Consider the following 25,333-nt stretch of genomic DNA (forward strand, 5'->3'; position numbering starts at 1 on the left):
ACTCTTATCAATGTCGCTATCTATATTCAGTACAAATATATATACACATAATGAAATCATTACATGTATACATTCATATTTCATATTATATCTCATTTTCACCTTTTTACATATATCACGCTTTGTATACATATTTTACACATATGCACACATAAAGTTTATACATATTGTAATAAAATGAATTAAATTTTATTCCTTATTTGTCTCCTTTTTAATGTAAAAAAAAATTTTTTTTTTTTTTTGTTCTTTTAAGAATTTTATAAAACTATATTTATTGCAATTAAAGTATTTTGTATTTTAAATGTAATTTTTCATTGTAGATTTTTTTAAAAATAATAATTATTAAATTAGCAATAATAATGGACAAGCATATATGTTTTCATTTTATATATATATATATACACACATATATATACATATATATGCATATATAGCAATACTGCATACATGCATATATATGCAATTTTTATTTATTTGATCTTTTCCATTTTTACCTGATGATTTAAAATTGTCTAATTTCTAGTATTAAAAAATGTTTTGATGCAAATTATTTTTACTTAATCATAGTAATATAGTCGTTTTTTTTTTTTTTTTTTTTTTTTTTTAAAAAATTCTTTTATATTCTATATTTTTAAAACAGGTTGTAATTGAATTTTTACTACTTGCGTTGACATCTTACAGCGATTGTCAGAAGTGATTGGTATGTATCTTCGTTAGTTGTTCTTATTATCGGCCGGCTAGTGTCTTACTGGAGCGAGTCTGCTTCTACTTAGCGACGACGGTTATGTATACCGATGTAATTGTATTATAATTAGATTAAAGTATATACTTTCTATGGTAGATGTCCTCCTTCCTTAATAAGACGCATTGTCCTCAATGTGTAATCAGGAACGGATTTAAATATTTGTCGTTCGGGTTGATCGTTGTCTTCTTAATGATATTACTTTATAACAGATATATATGTTCTTTATTACTATTACAGCTAGTATTATTAATAGTAATTTGAAAACAATTGATACGTAGTTTGTAGCTTCAAAAAAAATTCCGAGGAAAGGAATATCCATCTGAAAGTAGTTTTATATATATAATTTTTATTATAATTTTTATTTTTATTTTGTTTATAAAAAGAGGAAAGAAGAAGACGTCCTCCATATCCCCTTTCTTCATTTTCTTTCGTCTTCTTATTTATTTGTTTATTTATTATATATATATATTATTTTTTTTTTGTGAGATTATTATAATATGTTATTATGAAAAACAATAATATTTTATAATTATTTGTTATTAATTGTTTGTTATAGACAATTGTTTTAGATTTAACGGAACAGAAATATTCCAAAATTCATCATTGTTAACAGAAGGTTGTTTATTTGAAAAGAGACGTTTGTTTCTTAATTTACCAAAACAATTATCTTTAGTATGGCCCCTCATATAACATTTTTCGCAACAATTACCCCACTTGTAAAGTTTGATTTTTAATGTATTGGGGTTTTCTTGGCACATTATATAAGTTAGGCTTGTTGTGTTTGTATTTTCGTTTTCTTCGCTAAAGTAATATGTTTTTTCGAGTAATTTTAATAGTTTTCGCGCAACCGTGTGTTCTGCTAATTTGATTCTTAGTTCATTTTTTGCGATAGCAGAAAAAGTGTTACCATGTTTTAAATCTTTTACAGTACATTTTATGTCATAGCGTCTGTTATGTGAAGGGCCTACTACATTTTCTAATTGGAAGACAGGCTTTTCTAAATTATATTCGGCAGTTAATTCTTCGAGTATTCCTTTTGGGTGACGGATGTCGTCGATATTTCCTTTTGGAAATATATTTATATTTATTAATTCTCCTTGAAGAGGTGGTGTTCGAAGTATTATTTCAGCCATCTATAATACATAAAATAATGTCATTATTTTTATTCAAATGCTAATTTTAATTTGTCTATGTGTTTTTGGAACCTATGACCATCACTCGTGATTAAAATTGCTGTGTGTTTATCTAAAATATCCACTATTTCGTAAGGTCCATGATAATAGGGATCGAATTTATTTCTCTTTACCTCTCTTAAAACATAAGCTTTGTCACCTATTTTTCCGAAAAAGGGTTTTGATTTTTTATCATAAATTTCTTTGGATTTAATTTTGGATTTTATAAGATTTTTGGCCGTCAGATTTTTTATTTCTGTTAGTCTTGTTATTAATTCAATTAAATATGATCCATAGGTTTCTAATTTTTCTTTTGGTGGAAAGGAACTAGGGGTCCTAGCAGTTTTTCCAAATACTAGTTCAAAAGGTGTGAAATTTGTTGCTTCATGAACTGATGTATTGTAAGCGAACATTGCAAATGGTAATAATTTATCCCAATCATCGTAATTTTCTGAATATTGTTTTAAAAAATCTACAAGAACTATGTGACTTCTTTCTAAACTTCCGTTTGTTTGTGGTCTGTATCCGGATGTTGTTACTTGTTGTACCTTAAAAATTTTTGATAACTTTCTCATGAGTTTGCTTATAAAACTTGTTCCTTTGTCAGTTAGAATAGTTTTTGGGGCTCCATATTTTGAATATAATTCAGTTGCTACTGCGTGTGCTATTGTGTTGGTTGAAATATCGGGGATTGCTACTGCTATGCAATATTTCGATAAGTGATCTTGCATTGTTAGAATGTAGGAATTGCCATCTGGGGTTGTGGGTAGTTTTCCGACGGTGTCTAGTGAAACTTTGTCGAAAACATCAAGGGGGGTGTCAGTAATTAACATTGGTTCTTTAGTTTTTGCTCTAACTAATTTTTGTTCTTGACAAGTGGGACATTTTCTGATAAATTCGGTCACTTGGTCCTTGATTCCTGTCCAAAAAAATTTTTCGCGTATTCTACGATAAGTTTTTGTTACTCCTTTGTGTCCTCCTATCTTACTAGTGTGGTATTCTTTTATAATGTTCTCTCGAATATCTTCTTTCGGGATAGTAACTTGTCCGTAGCATAAAGTAATTTTTATATTGCTATTTCGAAAGACAAAGTTTAGTATCTGTAAAAGTTCATTCCTGAGTAATTCGTCTGTTAAATCGCCTTTTCTAGAAATTCTTATTTCTTTTATGTTATCTCGTTGAAGTGTAATTTTTAAATTTTGTAAAATATTTTGTACATCTTCTTTAAGAAGCTGATCAAAATATTTATGTTTTACAATTAATGTGTAAATGTTATAACGTCCTTTTGGAGTAATTAAAATTTGTCCTTTTTTTGGGTTTTTGAGTCTTATTTCTTGAGGGTCGATTGCTCCAATATCGATAAGGAGTCGACTAATGGGTGTTGTAAATTCGCAATCGGAGGACATGAAATGAACATAATTATTTTTATAATAGGTTAAATTTTCTCTACATCCGATTATATTAGAAAATTCTTTTTCATTTGTTATAAGAGATATTTCAGGTGGGATGCTTGTAATGGAAGTTTGAATTTTTGATTTTTGTTGTATTTCTTTGTTTTGTGGAGTATTTTCTTTTTCGTCTTCGCTTTGTTCTTCGATTTCTTCAGATGATGATTCTTCACGTATTGGTGGATAGGGTGTAGATATTGCAAGTGGTCTGTCAAAATTTAATGGTGTTACTGCTCTTTTAGATTGGTTTTCAAAAGTAACATTTTTTTTATTGGTATTTTCTTCAATTTTATTGGTTGTATTTGGTTTTTCTGGCGAGTTATTTAATTTTTCTATGATTTCCTTATGAGCATTGGTTAATTTTTCAGCTACTTTTTTGGAAAATTCTACATAGTTTCCAGGTATATGTGCATTGGCAGCTTCATGAATCATAGGATCATCTTCACCAACAGAAAGATTATGCCAATCTCTTGGTGGTAGTTCTTCTTCTTTTAACCAATTTTCGTGTTCTGCTAGTGATTTATTAAATTGTGCTATTGAATTTTCTAAATCTTCTGCTATTTCTTCTCTAGTTTTTGAGGGAATATTTTCTTCTTCTGAGGAGTTATCTTCACTTTCACTTAACGGTGGACTGACAGTTTGAATTATTTCTTTTTCTGAAATGATGCTTTCTGCAGGTATTTCGATTTCATTGATTGGTATTTCTGGAGGTGCATTTTTTGGTGCATGTGGGCTATATAAGGGTGGTATTGGTGCACTAAGGCTTGGTAAAACACTCGTACTTTTCTTTTTTATGGGAGGAATTACCTCTTCAATTTCTGACTCTGAACTGGATGAATAATCTTGCATTACCTTTCGCTGTTCTATTTTTCGTCTCTTTGTTACTCGCTGAGCGATAGTGCTTGTTTCTAGTTTTTGTGTTGATGTTGGTCTAGTTAAGCTTTTTGGTTGAGAAGTTTTTGTAGTTTTGGTCGGTGGTGGAAGATTTTTCTTCGGTCGTAATGAAGAGGTTGTTTGTCCAGTACTTGTGGATGGAACACTTGTTCTTCTTGAGCGTGTAGAAGGAGCTGCTGGAATTTTTGATTTAGTTGATTGTCGGGTTTCTATAAAGATTCTAGCTGTTTTTGTGCTATCATTTTCGATGGGTTCTTCTATAGGGTTTCTAGAAAGTGCATCTGCATTATGGTTTAGTTTTCCTGGCTTATATTTAAATTCATATTCGTAATCTCGTAATTTCAGTCTCCATCTAACTAATCGTTGTCCAGGATCTTTTATAGAATCTATCCATTTTAATGGTTCATGATCACTAACTAATATAAACTTTTTACCATAAATGTAAGGTCTAAAATGATGAACAGCATAAAGGACTGCTAGGCACTCTTTTTCAGTTGTTGAATAATTTTGTTCAGGTGAATTTAAAACTCTAGAAAGAAATGCTATAGGTAAATCTATTCCATCTTTTTCTTGGCTGAGTACAGCACCTACGGCGTAGTGGGATGCATCTGTGGTTATAGTAAAGACTTTACTAAAATCAGGATATTGTAATATAGGGCTAGTACATAAGGCTGATCTTAATTCTTTAAAACTTTCTGCTTGTTCTTGTCCCCAAATAAATTTAATATCTTTCTTTAGTAAATTAGTTAAAGGTTTTGCCTTGGATGAAAAATCTTTTATGAATCTTCTGTAATATCCGGCTAAACCAAGAAATTGTTTTACATTTTTAGAATTTTTTGGGGTAGGAAAATGCTCTACAGCTTCAATCTTTTTCGGGTTAGGTTTGACTCCTTCGCTGGTAATTATGTGACCTAAATAAGCAACTTCTTTAAATAAAAATTCGCATTTCTCAGGTTGTAGTGTTAGTTTTGCTTCTTTAAGTCTTTTTAATAGTCTTCTTACCTTTTTACCATGTTCTTCTAAATTTTCTGCATAGATTACTATGTCGTCTAAATAGACAAATAATTCTACTCCTTGTAAGCCAACCAGTACTTGATCCATGAGTCTTTGAAAGGTAGATGGTGAATTTTTTAGCCCCATAGGCATTCGTATATATTCATAGTGTCCGTGTACAGTTGAAAATGCGGTTTTCTGTCGGTCATTAGGATCTAACTCTATTTGATGAAAACCACTAGCTAAATCAAAAACTGAAAAATATTGGGCCCGGCCCAATGAATCGATCACGCTTGTGATATTCGGAAGGGGGTAAAAGTCCCCCACGGTCTTTTCATTTAGGGCCCTAAAGTCTATAACAATCCTCCATTTCTTCTTTCCAGTCCCATCAATTTTTTTAGGGATTATGAGCAATGGTGAGTTGTAAGGTGATGAGGAAGGACCTATGGCACCTTCGGAAAGCATTCGTTCTATGACTTTATCTATTTCTTCTTTTTGGGCAGGTGAAAATCTATATGGTCTTGTGTGAATGGGTATTTCATCTATTGTAATGATTTTATGTTTTACACGATTCGTTGGAGTTAAGTGTTCACCTGGAAGATGAAAGCTTTCAGGGAATTCTTGTACTAATTGTTTGACATGTTCTTGTTCTTCTAAATTTAAATGTTCTAGTCTTAAATTGTTAATGATTGCAGTAACTCTGTCAGTTAGAGTTTCACATTCGTCAGTTGAAAATTCATCGTCAGATTCTTCACCCGGAAATTTATAATATTCGAATGGAATTAGTTCTTGGGATGGAATTTTTATTTCTATATCCTCAAGAGTTGTATTTATTGCTAGTATATGGCAAAGTCCATTTTTGTTTGTTACTACTCCTTCACCTATTATTAATCCATCAGTTGTTTTAATTAAAGGTAGATATCCTTCTTTTATTTCTTTATTAGTTACTTCTATTGGGATAACTTGTCTAGTTCTGGCTTTAATGATTAGATCTTTATTTTTATTTTCTTTATTGTTTACTAAAATTTCTCTAGCTTGAGTTGATTCATTATCTATGAACAAAATAGGTTTTATTGGATTAGATACTGTAACAATAGTGTTGTGCCAAAATGAGATTGCCGCTTTTTCTTCTCTAAGATAGTCTCTGCCTAGTATTCCGTCGGATTGTATGGGGAAATCAGAAGGTACGACTTGAAATGTTACTAACTTTTTATCTAATAATATTTTTGTTGTTCCTAATGTTGAAATTTTTGTAGGGGTTATTCCTGTTATTTGAATAGCTTCGTCTTGTACAACTATTAATGTAGGATGTAAAACACGTAATTTAATCAAACTAACATCTGCTCCTGTATCTATTAACAATAGAGCAGTTGAATCTATGAAACTAGGAGATTTTAGAGTGATTACTGGGGATTCTTTATTTGTTCTTGTTTGCAAGATAGTTCTTGTTTTCGAAGCATCATTACATTGGCTTGACGCTCTTGTTTTTCGGAGCTCGTCGTCGCGTCTGTTCGTCGAGCTTGGGTAAAGTTTAAATTCTTTTCATTTGATGGTACTGGGGATTGAGCACGTGGTGGTGTTCTAGTGCCTACGTATGGGTTTGTTTTAAGTCCTTCTGTTCTTTGAGGAGGTGAGTAATATGGATAAGGGTTGTTGTATGGTATATATGGATGTGAATTAATTTGAGGAGGTGAAAAATAAGGATATGGTGGATAATAGTTAGATCCTGATGGTAGGGAATTATAAGGATGTTTTAAAATTCCTTGTGAAACTGGAGATTGGGATCGATATTTTGATTTATCTTCTGTGGGGTTGAAGCGTACATGGGGGCTGGGACTTCTATTTCGAGGTTCGTATTCTGTATTTCGCATTCGATAATCGCTCGGCTGCTGATATCTTGAAAAATGATAAGTATTATTGTAGTCATGTAACTGATGTTGATGTCGAGATTCGTATTGCAGAGCTGCTTTAAACGCGTCATCGATTTTTTTAAGATCCCGAGCTTCTATCATACTAGAAATAGCATCTGGAAGTCCTCTTATGAAAGCTTCTAGGGCGCAATCATTTAAAGGTTCTGTCATATTTTCTATTTTGTCTGCGTCATAATTTTCTTCTAGGGCAGCCCTTGCTCCGGATAATAAAAGGGTTAATCTGTCATAGAATTCACTTACGTTTTCACTGCGACCCATACGAATAGTGGATATTTCATGTAAATACCAAGAATAAGATTTTTTAGGGGCAAATCTTTGTTTCAAGTGTTTTATAAGTTCATCAATGGTTCTAAATTTTTTACCATGGGTGCTGTCTCTAGCAGCACCTTTTAATTTTGATAAAACTGATTTAATATATTGATCTTCACAATTTACGGGAATGCTAGATTCTCCATTAATAATATCTTGAATAAAATCTCTTACAGGAATATTTTTTCCATCGTAAAAAGGAATGTGCATAATACCCTGTTGTAAGGCAAAACATTCTGCCATAGATGTTACCATAGCATCATTTAAACTTCGGTTAATAGTACCTGCTAAATTTTCCTCACTGTTAGCCATATCTGAATTTTTAGGTCCAATTTTCATTAATAAAATTTATTGATGATATTTAGATTGAAAGGTAATCCTAAAATTCCAACTATATCCGTTAATCCTTGATGTTTAATAACATGAAATTCGAAAATTGTATAATTAATTGGAATATCAGTTAAGCCTATTGTTTGAATAGTATCGTCCCTAAGTGAACAAGATTTTGAATAATCTATTCCGAAAAATGGTATTAAATCCTTTTCCTTAATTAAATTTATTGGAAGTGAGGGGTCAATAATGAATAAACCATCAAAAGATTTAATAAATTTAGATTTGAGAGTAATTTTTGGGTATAATTCGTTGTATTTTTCAAGAAAATAAAAATAAGAACTCATAAAAATTTATATAATTTTAAATTTGTAATTTAAAATGTAATTATTGAAGATTTTAATTAAAAAAGGGATGTCCTAAAACACCGGCTAATTGTATCAGATTATTGCGCCTGAAAGTATGGAATTTTATTACTTTATCAACTATTCTGATATAAACAACACCTGTGGTTACTAATATGGCTTGATATAGTATATAAGTTTCTGACCTGTCAATTCTAATGTGTGAGGCTAAATAATCTTCGCTAATTAAATTAATGATTTTAGTAGGATCTATTAAAAAAAGACCTGTGCAATTATGTAAATCAATTGAAAAAATATGGATTGTGGGGTAATCAAAATTTATTATAGACATGTAGTTAAAAATTTATAGATTAATATAACCAAGAAACAGCTCAATTAAATACAGAAAATGATTTTAAATTGTTATATTCTGAGTGAGCAATATTTTAAATTCTTGTACAATAAAATATATTTTAAACCACAAAAATATAGAAAGGAGTGTAATAAGAAACAGAGTTATAGATAATATACAGCAATACATGGATCCTATATTTTTCTTTTATTATTATTAAACTAATGCAATTTTCAGACAAGGTTAAAAAAAATTTGTTATAATCGAAATTTCTTCGGGTTAATATTTAAAAATTCTAGTCCCAATATGCCAGCTAATTCGGGTTGATTATTATTTATAAAAGTACTGAATTTGATTGGATTATTAGCGATCGAAATGTATACTGTGCCAGAAGTATATATTGGTCCCGGGACTAAAGTGTATATTTCGGAACGATTGATAATTACTTCAGGACTTAATTGATTTTCATTAATTAAATTAATATTTACTGCTCGATTTATTATAAATAATCCTCTAGAATTTTTAATTGTTTTGGACGAAATATGAATTTTAGGGTAAATTTCAGTATTAAAAATTATATTATTGCTTTTGTTAGACATAAAATTTTTAAAAACACTTCCTTATTTTAAAAAAGTTTCTTATTCGTTGTTGAATGGAAATTTTATGTTTACAGATGATCTTTTCGTATTTTATTGATACCTGATAAAAATAATTAGTTTCGAATATCTGATCAAGAAAGGGTGCTCCTAAAATTCCAATAATTTCCGAATTGCCTTGATAATTGACAATACAAAAATTTAATGAAAAATCCGAAAATTCTATCTTTACTTTTTCACTTGTATAAATTGTATTTTCACGATATGTAGTCAAATTATGTTTATCAGTAGTCGCAAAAGAAGCAACTGCAGAATCTTTTATTAAATTTATAGATAATGTATGATCTATAAGAAAATTTCCTGTATGTGTTTTAAAATAACCTGAATTTAATGTAACATATGGATAAATATATTGATTATTTTCTGTATTTTCAAAATATTTGTTCATTTAATTAATTTGCAATTCATGATTTAAAAGCAAGGGAAGTCTTCAATTATATTTGTTCTAACTGTTGAAAATTATTAACTTGCACCTTTATGCAGGAAAGAACTATGTTTCGAGTACTCCGAACTGCGAGGGGAAACTGATAATTCTAATTGCTAATAATAGACAACTTGCACAATAATCGAGTACAATTCGATCCGCAATTGCCGATTAAAGAAAGAACAAGGTTAATTGTTTATTACTAAATTATTTAACAAAAGTGACATCCCACCGCTGCCACCAAATCAGCTGTTACGTCCCGAGCTAAGGCGAGGGTGGTTTTTATTAATTAACAAAAAAGGGGAGGTAAAGTGCTGATTTATCAAGTTGGTAAATCTTGATATTTATTTTTATGTGGATTCGTGTCACTTTATAAGAACAAGGGTCCTTTGTAAATAATATTATGCACATTCCCTTTTAAAATGAACAATTTATTTGACAATAATGTTTTATAATATAATTTTACTTACAATGTTGAAGTTGGTTCTGGATTGTTACAATGCAACCGGCTTTACACAATTGTATCGCAGGATGACAATAATTCAGTTCGTTATTTAGCACTAATGCACCAACGACTATTAAATACTATTTAAGAATTACTTCTCGACATTGTATCTTAATACAAAAAGAAACTTGTTTCCTTAATAATCGGAAGTAACTTTCATAAAATAATATTATACGACAATCGAAATAAATGAACTTATAAAATTCAATGAAAATTACCTTCGATCTTATATAAATTATAAGAAACAAGACTCTTTTTATTAACACTGATTTAAAAGTACAATTTCACGATTGAAGGGCCGACTCAACGATACTGTTCGGGCAGAAACTCACCGGAGTAATATGACAACTATAAGCCTATTAACAGTGGTTTATATACTTTTTTAAACAATGAAATGATCTAATTTAATTATGATAAAAATTGTAAGATCAAAAGGTTATTCAATGTGTTTTTCAGTTAATACAATTACCTATTTTAATTATTATTGCAATTTTTATCTTCGATCAAAGTTTATCATTTCATGACATACTTTCTTATATATTTACTATATTATAAATATGTGCCTTCTCAGAAAGGTACGAAAAATATGTTTGTCCATTATTATTTAAATCTTTCCATTAGTTATTGCGCAAACGTTAAGCTACTATTTAATTATTTGTATATAATTTACTTTACTGAGAATGTGATATTCTTCAATATCGACGCCTCATAATTAATTCTAAGTTGATCAATTATCATACGGGTTGATAACGCATCGACTGCAGTGAAGAAGAGCAATGTTAATTATGGTCGATAATATTGAACAACGCATGTAGATCATTTCTCTAAAAGATGTATACACACACATACATACACACACCATATACATATCTATATACTTTTCTTTTATGAGATAATTAATTTTAAATACTATATATTAATTACATTATAATAATAGTTATCCATAAGTCTAATTATTATGTATATTATGTGCATATATATATGCATACATACATACATATATCTATAATTACGTAAAAAAAACTATTTTTAAATAGTCGGGATGTAACAACTGTTTCCACAGCAACTGTTTCCATAGCAACTGTTTCCATAGCAACTGTTTCCATAGCAACCGTTTCCATAGCAACTGGTACGAAAGTAACTAGTACCAAAGTAACTAGTACCAAAGTAACTAGTACCAAAGTAACTAGTACCAAAGTAACTAGTACCAAAGTAACTAGTACCAAAGTAACTAGTACCAAAGTAACTAGTACCAAAGTAACTAGTACCAAAGTAACTAGTACAAAAGTAACTACTACCAAAGTACCAAAGTAACTGTTACTAAACTAACTAGTACAAAAGTAACTACTACCAAAGTACCAAAGTAACTGTTACTAAACTAACTGGTACCAAAGTAACTAGTACCAAAGTAGCTGGTACCAAAGTAACTGGTACTAAACTAACTGGTACCAAAGAAACTGGTACTAAACTAATTGGTACCATAGCAATTGGTACCAAAGTAACTAGTACCAAATTAGTTGGTACCATAATAACTAGTACCAAAGTAACTAGTACCAAAGTAACTGGTACTAAACTAACTGGTACCATAGCAACCGTTTCCATAGCAACTGGTACGAATGTAACTAGTACCAAAGTAACTAGTACCAAAGTAGCTGGTACCATAGTAACTAGTACCAAAGTAACTGGTACTAAACTGGTACCATAGCAACCGTTTCCATAGCAACTGTTTCCATAGCAACTGTTTCCATAGCAACCGTTTCCATAGCAACTGGTACGAAAGTAACTAGTACCAAAGTAACTAGTACCAAAGTAACTAGTACCAAAGTAACTAGTACCAAAGTAACTAGTACCAAAGTAGCTGGTACCATAGTAACTAGTACCAAAGTAACTGGTACTAAACTGGTACCATAGCAACCGTTTCCATAGCAACTGTTTCCATAGCAACTGTTTCCATAGCAACCGTTTCCATAGCAACTGGTACGAAAGTAACTAGTACCAAAGTAACTAGTACCAAAGTAACTAGTACCAAAGTAACTAGTACCAAAGTAACTAGTACCAAAGTAACTAGTACCAAAGTAGCTGGTACCATAGTAACTAGTACCAAAGTAACTGGTACTAAACTGGTACCATAGCAACCGTTTCCATAGCAACTGTTTCCATAGCAACCGTTTCCATGATAACTGTTTCCATGACAACCGTTACCATAGCAACTGTTTCCACAGAAACCGAAACCATGACCGTTTTCTTTCTTAGCAACGGTAATATAAATATTAAACCCGAAATCAATCGTTTTAAAAATTCAGTTAAATAAAAATTATCCAAAAATTTTATTGAGAAAAATGTGGTTAAAAAGAAATTCTGTTAAATCCTAATTAATGATTTATATATTTAATTTTTCATAAATTTTCTAAAAGAATTTGAGTCAAATAAGCTTTAAAAGTTGATTCAACCAAAATTTAATTGTTTTAAACCATTTTTTTTTTTACCGAATGTCAAATCATTTAAAAGAGAAAATTTTATTTTTCAATTTTTGACAAAGAAAAAAGTAAACAAATATTGTAAAATTGAAAAACAGGAAGTCGATAGTGTTTTGAGGGCAATAAATTTTTTTTTCTTTTTTTTCGTCTTTTTGTCATCAACATGAATCAAAGCCTCTCTCTGTCTCTCTGATCGGAACAGTGATAAAGCGAGGTGTTCGTTTTAGCGATTCGGAACAGCTCTGGACACTTGTAAGTCAGAATGCGAGCACACACACACACATACACATATACTGTTGTAACACTAATTTCCGGCAAATAGGTTAGGTAGTCGAATCCGAATTTCATCGCACGTCGCACCAGGCGATGCGTTCGTTGGGTTCGTTGGGTTCGTTCGTCCACTAGTTTGTGCATTCGTGGACCAATTTCCCCTTGATTCTCACACCAAGACACATTAATTACCGGTTCGTAAAATCTATGTTGACCGTAAAACGACATAGCAATTACCATCGAAGAGGGAAGACTTCAAATCATGAAATTTTGGGGAAGATACTCTACCACTCCTTTCTAATTTCAATCTTAATGACGATCAATTTAGTTATAACCTTGTATATATATAAAATCGTAATAACTTTTGATTGGCCCTTAAAGTTCTCTCTGTACTTCGTTAAATTATGTCTGTCTCAAATTTATAGTGAAAATATTAATATTAAATATTCCATGTTTACAAATTAACTACTTTTATTAGATTCCAGATCTATTTTACAAAAATCGAAGATTTTTTTTACAGCACATTACAATCCATTTCTAAGTCTCTAGATTTGTTATACAATGAAGGGGCGCATGATTATCCCATAAAAATCAGTTTGAATTTTCATTTTCTTTAATTAGTTATAATTATTTTTTAGAGAAATTTTTATTTTTCGAATTAACATTTAGAAGAATTTTTTTTTAAACAAATTTTTACTTTACAGAAATTTTTATATATCGAAGTTTTATTGTACAAAATTCTTAAAACGCAGAATTTTTATTTGTCCGAAATTGCAAATGGACGAACAAATAATCGATAGAAAAGTTTCGGCGCGATGTTTAAAAACTCACCAATCAAAAGTTGTCAAGAAAATCGTGATTGGTGAATTTTAAACATCGCGCCGAAACTTTTCTATCGATTATTTGTTCGTCCATTTGCAATTTCGGACAAATAAAAATTCTACGTTTTAAGAATTTTGTACAATAAAACTTCGATATATAAAAATTTCTGTATTTATTTCAAATACAGAAATTATTGCTTCAAATACAATTTAATTAATTTAAATAAAAATTATTTAGTTCATGTAAATATTTATTTGACAATACTCAAGTAATCGAGTATTTGAATCAAATAATTTTTTTTTCAGTCTTCATATATTTAGAGAGAAGATATAAGCAAATTTTTTCAATAAATTTAAAATAAAAAAAAATCTCTTTCTTCTCATTTGAAAAAACGGAAAGTTATTTTTCAATAAAGAACTTATTTATATTCAAAAACACTTTGTATAATAAAAATAATTAAACGTGCGGCGCGCCATAAAACAAAAAAAAAATTTCCATCAAGAAATCCATAAATCCAAAAAGTGTGCTTTTTTCAAAAGGGCAAAAATATTTCTTGTTTCGATACACTTGAAATTGAAAAACTCTGTTTTGGTTGTCAATCTCTTTTAGATAGAAAAAAAAACACAAACACACTTTTATCGCTCTTTCCGTTCATAGATGAAATGACTAAAAATATTGAGAGTAAAATAGCGCGCAACACATATTTCCCGCCACATATTTTAAAATGCCAGGTTATAAAATTTTTCATCAAAACATGCGGTCGTTTTCTTACTCTATATACATTTTCTATTAAAAATTGAAAATTCTCAACGACACATCGAAAGATGTGACAAAAATATTAGTTTTTATTTGCAAAAAAAAAAAAAAAAAAAAACAAACGACATTTATATAAAAAAATACATATTTTGAGATTGAAAATGTTTACTTTTTATTTTTTAAAATAAATAAATAAACACAAAATTTAATTAAAACTAAAATAAAAATACAAAACGATATTTTGATGCAGTGTGGTTAAATAATACACCACACACAAAATAATCATTGAATTGTAAAATAGATTAAAAAATTTTCCAAATTAATTTTATAAATAATAATGAAATGTGAAAATAATTAAATTAAAAAAAAAAAAAAAAAAAAATCAGCGTCTAGCGAATGTTCATCGCTATATATTGACATTGTATTAAGCACAAATCAATGTATCCGATTGCATTAAAATTAATAATGACTGGTACATCAGTGTGTGGCGTGCATTTAAATTCCTCTCCCTCTTTTGTCGTGCAAATCAAATTTTTACGCGGCGTTAAATTTTAATTGATGATTCGATAGCATTGAAGCCCGATCCGTAAATAACGAGGTAATATTGGCGCGCTTGAAACCGCGTCAAGTGAGCGTCTATACCGTACCAATCAATCAACGAATTCAAATTCACATATACTTGATATATATTATTCACTATATATAAATATATTTTACTAACAATTATAATATTAGGCTCATTTTTAGAGTATACTATAGAGTATAATTATATATATGGTTTATTAAAGTAACTAATAATTTTCATTTTAATAGGAAAATTAAAATTTTCATCAAATTTAAGGGATTTTAATAATAAATGCTGATTAAATACGACTGATTACTATTTTATAGGGCATTAATTTCGTATAGTATGTGATTAACATTTTTTTTAAACAAAATTTTCGGTAAAATATAAAGACTAGATAAGAGATGTTTTTTTGCTAATTTATATTATGTGTATTGTGAATATTATGAGTTTTTTTTATGAATTATAAAATGTATTTTATGAAAATTCATTAGTATTTATGAATTGATTTTTTTCGAAATGCTTTACTTTTTTTAGGTTATGAAAAGAGTTTACTGGTGTTTATGATTTATGAATTTATGACATTTTATGAGTTTTACATATTTTTTTTCGCTGAAAGAGTTTTCAGTTAATGATTAAAATTTTATAATACATGATTTTGGGATGAAGACCAAACAAGAGATTTTTTCAAATTTATATTACGTTTATGTAAAAATAACAATTTTTTATGAGTTTTGCAAAAATGACCAGTGTTATGTTGATTTTACCAGATGTTATGAATTTACGAGATTTTATGAGTTACTAGTTATGAATTTGAGTGATTTTATGATTTTTATGAAAAATCATATTTTTATGTTAGATTTATGTATAAAAGTAACAGGCTTTTTATGAGCTTGGCAAAAAATTACAAGTGTTTATGAGATACTAGTTATGAATTTATGAGATTTTATGCGTTACTAGTTATGAATTTGTGATTTTATGAGTTTTATGGAAATCATACTTTTATGTTAGAATTATATAAAAATAACAAGCTTTTTATGAGTTTGGAAAAAATTACCAGTGTTTATGACTTACTAGTTATGAATTTATAAGATTTTATGAGTAACTAGATATGAATTTGAGTGATTTTATGATTTTTATGAAAAATCATATTTTTATGTTAGATTTATGGATAAAAGTAACAAACTTTTTATTAGTTTGGCAAAAAATTGCAAGTGTTTATGAGATACTAGTTATGAATGTAAGAGATTTTATGCGTTACTAGTTATGAATTTGTGATTTTATGAGTTTTATGGAAATCATATTTTTATGTTAGATTTACAAGCTTCTTATTAGTTTGGCAAAAAATTGCAAGTGTTTATGAGATATACTACTCTCTAAATCTGAATTAGTAAAAATGTTTACTAATTTGAATTAGTGACTCACTTTTTGCCTTTGAATTAGTAAAATTTTACTAATTATTAGTAACTTTTACTAATTCAGAAGCAAAAGGTGAGTCACTAATTCAAATTAGTAAACATTTTTACTAATTCAGATTTAGAGAGTAGGTATGAATTTATGAGTTTTCATGAGTTACTAGTTATGAATTAATGTGATTTTATCAGTTTTATGAAAAATCATACTTTTAAAAAAGAAATTTATAGAATAGTTATACAGCAGTAGATTTAGTTTATTTTAGATAGGAATTAATTTTTTTTATTATTTTCCATTTAGGAAAAATTAAATTATTATAAATTATGAATTTATGAAATTTTATGAGTTACTAATAATCGATTTATGAGATTTTATGATTTTCTAGATATAAATTTATGTGGTTTTATGAGTTACTAGTTATTTTACGAGGTTTAGGTTTTGTTATTACTTTGTAATTTTATGAGTTTTATGAAAAATTATACTTTCAATAGGGAAAATAAAATTGTTTAGCATTAAATTTTGTTTTGTAAGAAAAGAATTACTTTTTTAAAAAAATTTTCTCACATGATTACGGTTTGTTTAATTTTTCCTATTTTTTCGAAAAATATCGACTGATGTATAATGTATTTTTTTTTTTCAAATGACGTACGACTCTCTTAGCGTAGGAATGTCTCGATTATATTTTTTCGCTCACTATAACATCCAAGTCATAACTTGTGGTGTACACGTGTAGTTTGGCGTGCGATATTGGTACAGAGGAGAGCGAAAGATGGGGGAGGGGTGATCATCCCTTCTCTCTCCTCTCTCTCTCACACACTTTCGCGATATCGACCCCTTGTTCATCTCTTTGCTGGCATATGAGATAGAATACGATAGCAATGCTGCGCAGTCTACACACACATATATATATATATATATATAGGGGAAGAAATGAGAAAGGGTGCAATGTGGTGTGCCCAGGGACTCATTGCTACCCCCTCAAAAAGGCCAAGAAAAACAAGACACAAGAGCGACGACAACTGGCGCCTCCGCTCAACTCGATAGAAGACCAAAAACAATATCCGAAATGGTTTTCTGCTCTGTTGAATTTCGGCCAGAATCGAACAGGTGACTCCGCAAATGGAAAATTATTTCTTTTCTTTTTTTGCCAAAAAAAGAAAAGATAAATTGAAAATATTCTCTTCGCTAAATAAATGAAATTATAAAACGAATATGACACTAATGTTATTTGTACTGTATAAATCAATAATTCAAAGAAGATTTACAATTTTTATTCTAAACAAAATATTGTGTTTGCAACACAATATAATTATGGTTGTCCTAACCAAATTTTGCTTGTCGTAAACAAATTTTAGTTCTTGTATGAAACAAAATTTAGAATTATCACAACCAAACATTTGGTTAGGCCAATAAAATTATTTGATTGAACATTTTTTAAATTGTAACCAAAATTTTGTTACGATAACCAAATAATTTTCAACCAAATTTTTTTTGGTGACTCAATAACCAGTTTGGTTGCTTAAATACCAAATTTGGTTGGTCCAAAAAAATTTGTTGAGACGAAATATTTTTTTTCAAACGATATAAATAAAATTATGTTTATAACAACTCATAAATTGGAATGAGGTTTTCTTTATATTTGAAAACTCAACAGTAAAGAAAGATTAAAGTGTATAAAGTTCATGAATGAGGGAAACTTTTGGAATTCTAGTTAAAAGTAAAGTATCACATTCACACGATTGCCTCTCTTTCTCCCTCTCTACTTACTTTGACGTCTTTTGATGTCTTTTACACGTTTGTACTGTGTTATACATACCCTATATATACATATATATATACTCACATGTTCCCTAAGCTTTCCTTTGCGAGCAAGAAAATGGACCTCGTTAGTAATTTTACAAGCTTAAGTCAGCATGTTGTTTAAGAAATTCACCTAAACCACTATATAAAAACTTAAAGAATGCGTCAACATCACAAAATCTACAATCATCATTTGGGAAAATGGAAATTCTTGAAAATTGCAATTTATTTAATTCCTTTGTAAATATTATACACCCTACTCTCTAAATTTTAATTAGAAATTTTTTTTAACTAATTTGAAATAGTAACTAAATTAAATACTTTTTAATTAGTTAAATTTTACTAATTAGTACACTCAGAAAAAAGATATGTTTGAACCAAATGTACCATTTTTTTATATTTACCCAATTTTTTGGTTAGTTCAAACAAAATTTGTTTAATTCAAATAAATATTTATTTGATCTAAATAACTGTTTGGTTTATTTTAATACATTTTTAGAACAAAGAAAAAATTTGATTGAGCTAAAAAACTATCAATGCATTTATTTTGTTAATTTAACCAAAATTTGGTTGCTTCAAACGAATTTTTTTCTAAGTGTAGAAATTTTTTTTACCACACGGGAAAAAAAAATCTTTTTCTAAAACAACGATTTCTCTAGAATAGCAAAAACTTTCGCAGTTTTAGTGAAATATTTCCCTGTTCCAGTGAAACGTTTCGCTGTTGAAGATATTTTTTCTATCAATCCAAGAAAAAATTTACAACCGGCGCAGTGTTGCGCCAGTACTGGAAATTACTGGCAAAGTACTGACAGACAATATTGAACCAATACTGGCATATGTTTAGGATGATACCGTTTATTAGTACTGGTCATTAGTAATAATTTAGCACTGGCGTTCAGTACTGGTTCAATACTGGAATTTAGCAGTAATTCTGTATTTTGCCAGTACGGGCAAAATTATAGTAACCAGTAATAAGCCAGCACTGGTAGATATTCAAAATTCAGAGTTCTTTTTGCTTTTTACATTAATTGAGAAGCTGGATCGAAGAACCGACTCATACCATTAACTATTAATAATAATAAATTATTATAATAACTTTTAAATTATTATTTTTTTATACATATTAACATTTTACTCTTTATTTTATTATTCAAATAATTTCTTCAAATATTATAAAATATATATTTATTTGTATTTGTTTAAATTATTGAAATTGAATGAAATTACTGGTTAAAATAGAGTTTATTTGCTTCAAATATATTTTTTCAGTGTAAGAAACATAATGTGAGAACTTCATTAATTATGTATTTTCTTTCATTAAAAAGTTTTAATATTAAATTTAAATTTCATAATTCGGTTAACGAACGCATTGCAGAATAATCGAAAAGAAGTATTAAAATAATTTTAAAAAAATATGTATGTAAATTTAATTTTTAACCAACAAAAATACACAATTTTCACGTCTATAAAGTTGGTGTCGACGCTCAACGTTGAAAATTATTTTTCACGGGATCAAAAATAACAAATCATTTTTAAAAAAGTTTTGGGTTAACATAATACCTTAAAAAGTATTTTTTAAGGTATTACATAATTGGACCGAAAATCTTTAAAAAAAAAAAAAATAATAATTTGACATTTTTGGTCCTGGGAAAAATAATTTTCGGCGCCAAGCGTCAACGCCAACTTGATGAAGGTCAATTTTCATAATTTTTCTGGATACTGGCATTCGGTATTGATTTAATACTGACCGAGTACTGGTTTCCCATTACTGTTCCAGGTGGAGAAGTTCCCGGTAGTGACTACCCGTAGTCACTACCGGTAGTCATTACCGCTCCCGCTACCGGAATATTCACTACCGGTAATTTTTCCTAGACTACCGGTAGCCACTATCGGTAATTTTTCCGGGACTACCGGTAGCCACTACCGGTAATTTTTCCGCGACTACCGGTAGTCACTACTGGTAATTCTTCCGGTACTACCGGTAATTTTTCCGGTACTACCGGTAGTCACTATCGGTAGTAATTACCGGTAATTTTTCCGGGACTACGGGTAGTAACTATCGGTAGTAATTACCGGTAATTTTTCCGGGACTACGGGTAGTAACTACCGGTAGTCATTACCGGTAATTCCCGGAAAAATTACCGGTAATAACTACCGGTAGTCCCGGAAAAATTACCGATAGTGACTACCGGTAGTAACGAAAAAATTACCGGCAGTGACTACCGGTAGTACCGGAAAAATTACCGGTAGCCCCGGAAGAACTACCAGTAGTAACTACCGGTAGTACCGGAAGAATTACCGGTAGTCCCGGAAAAATTGCCGGTGGTGACTACCGGTAGTAACGAAAAAATTACCGGCAGTGACTACCGGTAGTACCGGAAAAATTACCGGTAGCCCCGGAAGAACTACCAGTAGTAACTACCGGTAGTACCGGAAGAATTACCGGTAGTCCCGGAAAAATTACAGGTAGTGACTACCGGTAGTAACGAAAAAATTACCGGTAGTGACTACCGGTAGTAACGAAAAAATTACCGGTAGTGACTACCGGTAGTACCGGAAGAATTACCGTTAGTGACTACCGGTAGTCCCGGAAAAATTACCGGTAGTGGCTACCGGTAGTGCCTACCAGTAGTGGCTACAGGTAGTCTAGGAAAAATTACCGGTTGTGACTACCGGTAGTGAATATTGTGGTAGCGGGAGCGTTAATAACTACCGGCAACTTTTCCACCTGGGGTCTCAATAATACTGGCATGCCAGTATTGGCTTGCAGTATTGGCACAGTACAGAATTTAATTCATATCAGTACTGAACCAATACTGGTAAGCCAACTGTCGGCCAGCAAGTATTTGTGCATGATTGCTCTTGTTGTCAATATCGGCGTTTGACAGAAATTTTTGCTTGGGAAATAGTAAAAAATTCGTGAAATTTTTTAACTAATTTAACTATGAATAATTTGAATTATATTTAACTACTTCAAATTTATAAAGATAATTTTTAATTTTTTAATTAAAAATTGACAAATTTTCCCATATAGTCAAAATATTAATATTTTGTATATTATATATATATATAAAAATAGTTAAACATCATTATATATATACGCTTCGTAGAATTTAACTGCTGTTACTATTTCTAGTAATTGCTTGATTGTCCTGAAAGCTTTTATTAATTCACGCAACATTCCCAGGCGAATATGGTCAACCATATTGCAACAGTGTACACTAATTTCAGTAATGTTCATTGATATTAATGTGGCTAGAGAATTTCTACGTGAGAGCTGATAAGTGCATTTTCCTGTTATTATATACTCTCCAACATTTTTGACATTATTTAAAAAAAAAAAAATATTAACTAGTCCTAAAAAATTAAATAAAATAAAGGTATTTTAATATTTATTCATTTTTTCAATGTTTTCTAAATTAAAAAGAGAAAGCTATTTTTTTGGATAATAAAAATTGAAAAGAGAGATTTTTTTCGGATATTCCAAATTGAAGACAGAAATACGATTTTTTGAAAAAAAAAAAGAAAGAAAACTTTAAAGCACGAAACGAAAGCTTTAGGACAATGTTATTTGTCCCATGAAACAGAAAGAGAAAGACGAAGAAGAAGAAGAGAGACATTTATCAAATAGTTGGATCAGTTTTATTATTTATATCAGATCTTATAACGAACACGATGAATTTATCGTTTGTCTACAGAGTTGCGCGCACGAAATCTTTTAGATATAGCGGATACGTTTCAACGACACGAAGCAGAAAAATTAATGGTCGACTTCGTAACTCGCCTTGCAATTACAACTCGATTAAGTTAATTACAAGAGCCAACGGAGTCGTAACCGTGAGCGTTCGCGCGTGCTCTTTTGCAACCTTGCAAAGCTCCCTCAACGACACGCAGGAAAAAAAGGTCATAAACTTTCGGGGTATTTACAAAAATCAGCATCTCCGCAATTTTATCACTTTCTTTTTTTCTATCTCTCGCGGTTTTTAGTAGTAAATACTTGGGATTATTTTTTTATATATATTTAAATTCACGATTTTCTACAGTCAAAAAAAAATTGATTCAAATTATTATAATCGGTTATTTAACTATTATCAAATAATTATTTATTATAATTTATTTATTATTTATTTGTAATAATTTATTATTTGAGTCAATTAAATTGTATTTGTTTAAAGCACAGAAGTTATTGGTCCAAATACAATTTAATTCAAATAAAAATTATTTATGTGACAAAAAAACTTATTTACAATAAAAAACAACTTCAACCGTCAAAAAGCCTTAAAAGTTTTTTCATCAAAAATTATTTGGTTCAAGTAAATATTTACTTGATAATAGTCAAGAAACCGATTAAGTGAATCAAAAAAATTTTTCTCAAAAATTCCTTTTTTCTATTAACAGAAGGATTTTTATAATTTTTCGGTAATTGTACTCAACCATTTTATTTCAAAATTAGTTCATTTTTTTGTAAAAGAGAAAATTTAAAACTTTCAAATATAATGAAATTAGTTTTCCATCGCAATATAATATATATATATGTTTTTCGTGCTATTATTCGCGATAGTGAGGAAAATTTCTCATAAAGAGGAATGTCGCTTAAATTTGATGCATCATGGTGGACATAAAGGGTAATTAAACGAAGGTTATTTACGCTACTTTGCCGTGTAACGTGCGCGCGCTTCGTTGCGTTATATATTAAACCCAGCATAAGTGATTTATATTGAAAAATTATATTCACATCCTTATTGCGTTTATGGAAAACAAAAAAAAAAACATTTACAAAATATTTTATTATTCATCTCGATCATTTTTCTCATTGACATAGTGAGGTTTCTAATTTAATTTCACGAGTTTTCTTTAATTTTCAATTTTTCATCAACAGCAGAGAGAAAGAGATAATTAAATTTTTTTTTCATGAAAATAGAGAAATTTTTTCGGGATACAAAAACAAGAGAGAAAAAGAATTTTAAAAATTGATTATAAAAGAGAAAAAAAAAAATAAAATAATACGTACTGTTCTATATATTTCCTCGATACTTATATAGTCGGGCGGTTCCATGTCGCTTGTGAGAGAGAAATTCTGCCCTCTGACGGATTATTGCAGCGTTATAAGAGGCGCGAAATTTAAATTCAAACAAATTATTAGTTATCAATTTAATTCTTCTTTTTCTTTGAATTTGAATTTCGCGCCTCTTATAACTCTGCAACAATCCGTCAGAGGGCAGAATTTCTCTCTCACAAACGACATGGAACTGCCCGACTATATAAGTATCGAGGAAACATACAGAACCTCCACTTTATTATTTCAGCTGAAATAATTATTATAACAAAATTTTTTTCTTTCTATCTGTTACGGATGTTTAGTTTTTAATTTTTATACCTTACGAACGATTTAAAAAAAAAAAATTGGTCTAATATTTATCCAATCGTGAGCTTTACTATTTTCCCACTGGGAAAATGTTGAATGGAAATATGTTTTTGTATGAAATAAGATAAGATTTCATCTTTAACATTTGGGAATTCTCAATTTCCGGATTTAGATTCTGGGTTAATTCTCAACATCCCGGATTTCCTCTCTCTCTCTCTCTCTCACTCTCTCTGTCGAGTAAATAGATACAATTGTGTGGAAAATGCACTGGAGGGTGCTAGTGTCATAGACGGAATTTAATGATACGGTTCACGCTTGTGTTGAATCCTTTTGATCTGCATCTAAACATTAGATGACCAGGAACGTTTACTCGTCAACGTTTGTGCTCGCATTTGCGTTTGTAGCCATTCGCCTTGTAAATGGTACAGCATGACTAAGTTTGTATGTAGATACGAGAGAATCACAGTTTCTCATCCTCCTCTTTTCTGATTGTGAAACTGACTTTTGCACAACAACTTTCAAAAGTGGTCCATTACAGGAAAAAAAAAAAAAAAAAAAAATACCCGAATGATATAATCCTAATCCCCCCCTGAGGTTCTTTCACATTTACTGCGTATACCTTTTGCTTAGATTACCTCAAGTATGTTCACATATAAACGCTAAAAGGGCCAAAGTGCCAGGAGCACTTTTCTCTTTCTCTCTTTTCTTTTTAGTGGAAATTGGAAGTAAAGAAGAAAATGTTTTAGGAAACTAAAAGCAAGTGCGAATAATTAAAAAGAAAATACTGATTTACAAAAAGAAATATTACACAATTAAAATTAGATTTAGGAAATTGGAAAAACAATTCGAGTGAAAATTGCCACTGAAAATTGTATCGATTTAATTAAAGAAACTTGTGGCAATAAAACTTCTTCACACAGAGAGTCTTATACTAAAATTCTCGGCAAAAGACCTCAACGACCGCAAAACCGTGTCCAACAGTTACTTAATTTCAACCTTTCTCGAGCTCAGCTATAAAATTTTTCGTTAACTCGTTTAACCGAGAAATACCTTTGTAAGTTGTCCATTAAACTCCACTTAGAGCATTAAAGATTTTTTTTTTCAAAAAAAAAAAGAAAGAAAAAATGATAAGAGCTGCTCTCCACTGCAATCATCTTTTTCACAAATTTGACGAAATATTTAAAAAAGAAAATTAGCTTACTTGATTAAAAATTAGCTTACTTAATTAAGTCTACTTAATTAAAAATTTACGTTTAGTTAGCAGAAAAATTATTATCATACCAAAAAATGATTTTTAAAACTGAATTTGTTAAAACAATGAAAAAAAATTGTATTTGATTCAAATAATCAGTTACTTAATTATCAAATAAATATTTACCAAATAATTGAACTGTATTTAAATAATTTCTGTATGTAAAACAAATACTATGTCAAATAATAATTATTTAAAATTATCAAATAAATATTTATTTGTAGTAAATAATTATTATTTGAGATGGAATTTGTTTCAAATACAGAAATTATTCAAATACAGTTTCAATTTAATTATTTGATTCAACTATTTGATAATAGTCGATTATTTGAATCAAATAAATTTTTTTCAGTGTAAAAATTAATTTATTTAGTATCCCTTTATCACGGTGGGCTTGGATTAAGTTCAACCCAAAAGTCTTTGCACATCACCGTTTTCTTTTGGAATTACTTCGGGGATGTCTTCTGATTATTTTAAGACAAAAATGAAAATAATCGGTGGAGGGAAACT

The 25,333-nt window shown here is 29.6% G+C and overlaps 2 protein-coding genes across 4 annotated transcripts in view; both read right to left on the bottom strand.

Annotated features, from left to right (window-relative positions):
* Window positions 1-25,333, bottom strand: part of LOC127287188 (furin-like protease 2) — a 283,866-nt gene that overhangs the window by 166,530 nt on the left and 92,003 nt on the right. The window lies entirely within an intron of this gene.
* LOC127287195 (uncharacterized) lies at window positions 483-10,237 on the bottom strand. Its single transcript, XM_051314004.1, has 2 exons — window positions 10,069-10,237; window positions 483-1,878 (listed from the first exon to the last, which is right to left on the bottom strand). Exon 2 carries the CDS (start codon window positions 1,876-1,878, stop codon window positions 1,285-1,287), a length of 594 nt encoding a protein of 197 aa, XP_051169961.1. The 5' UTR covers window positions 10,069-10,237; the 3' UTR covers window positions 483-1,284.

The sequence above is a fragment of the Leptopilina boulardi genome, unplaced genomic scaffold (genome assembly GCF_019393585.1).
Source record: "Leptopilina boulardi isolate dan_hultmark-lab unplaced genomic scaffold, ZJU_Lbou_2.1 LbouV2_368, whole genome shotgun sequence".
Classification (NCBI taxonomy): domain Eukaryota; kingdom Metazoa; phylum Arthropoda; class Insecta; order Hymenoptera; family Figitidae; genus Leptopilina; species Leptopilina boulardi.

Bases quoted from the DNA above. Each gene is read 5' to 3' on its own strand.
- LOC127287195 (XM_051314004.1), bottom strand. From the start codon at position 1,878: ATGGCTGAAATAATACTTCGAACACCACCTCTTCAAGGAGAATTAATA.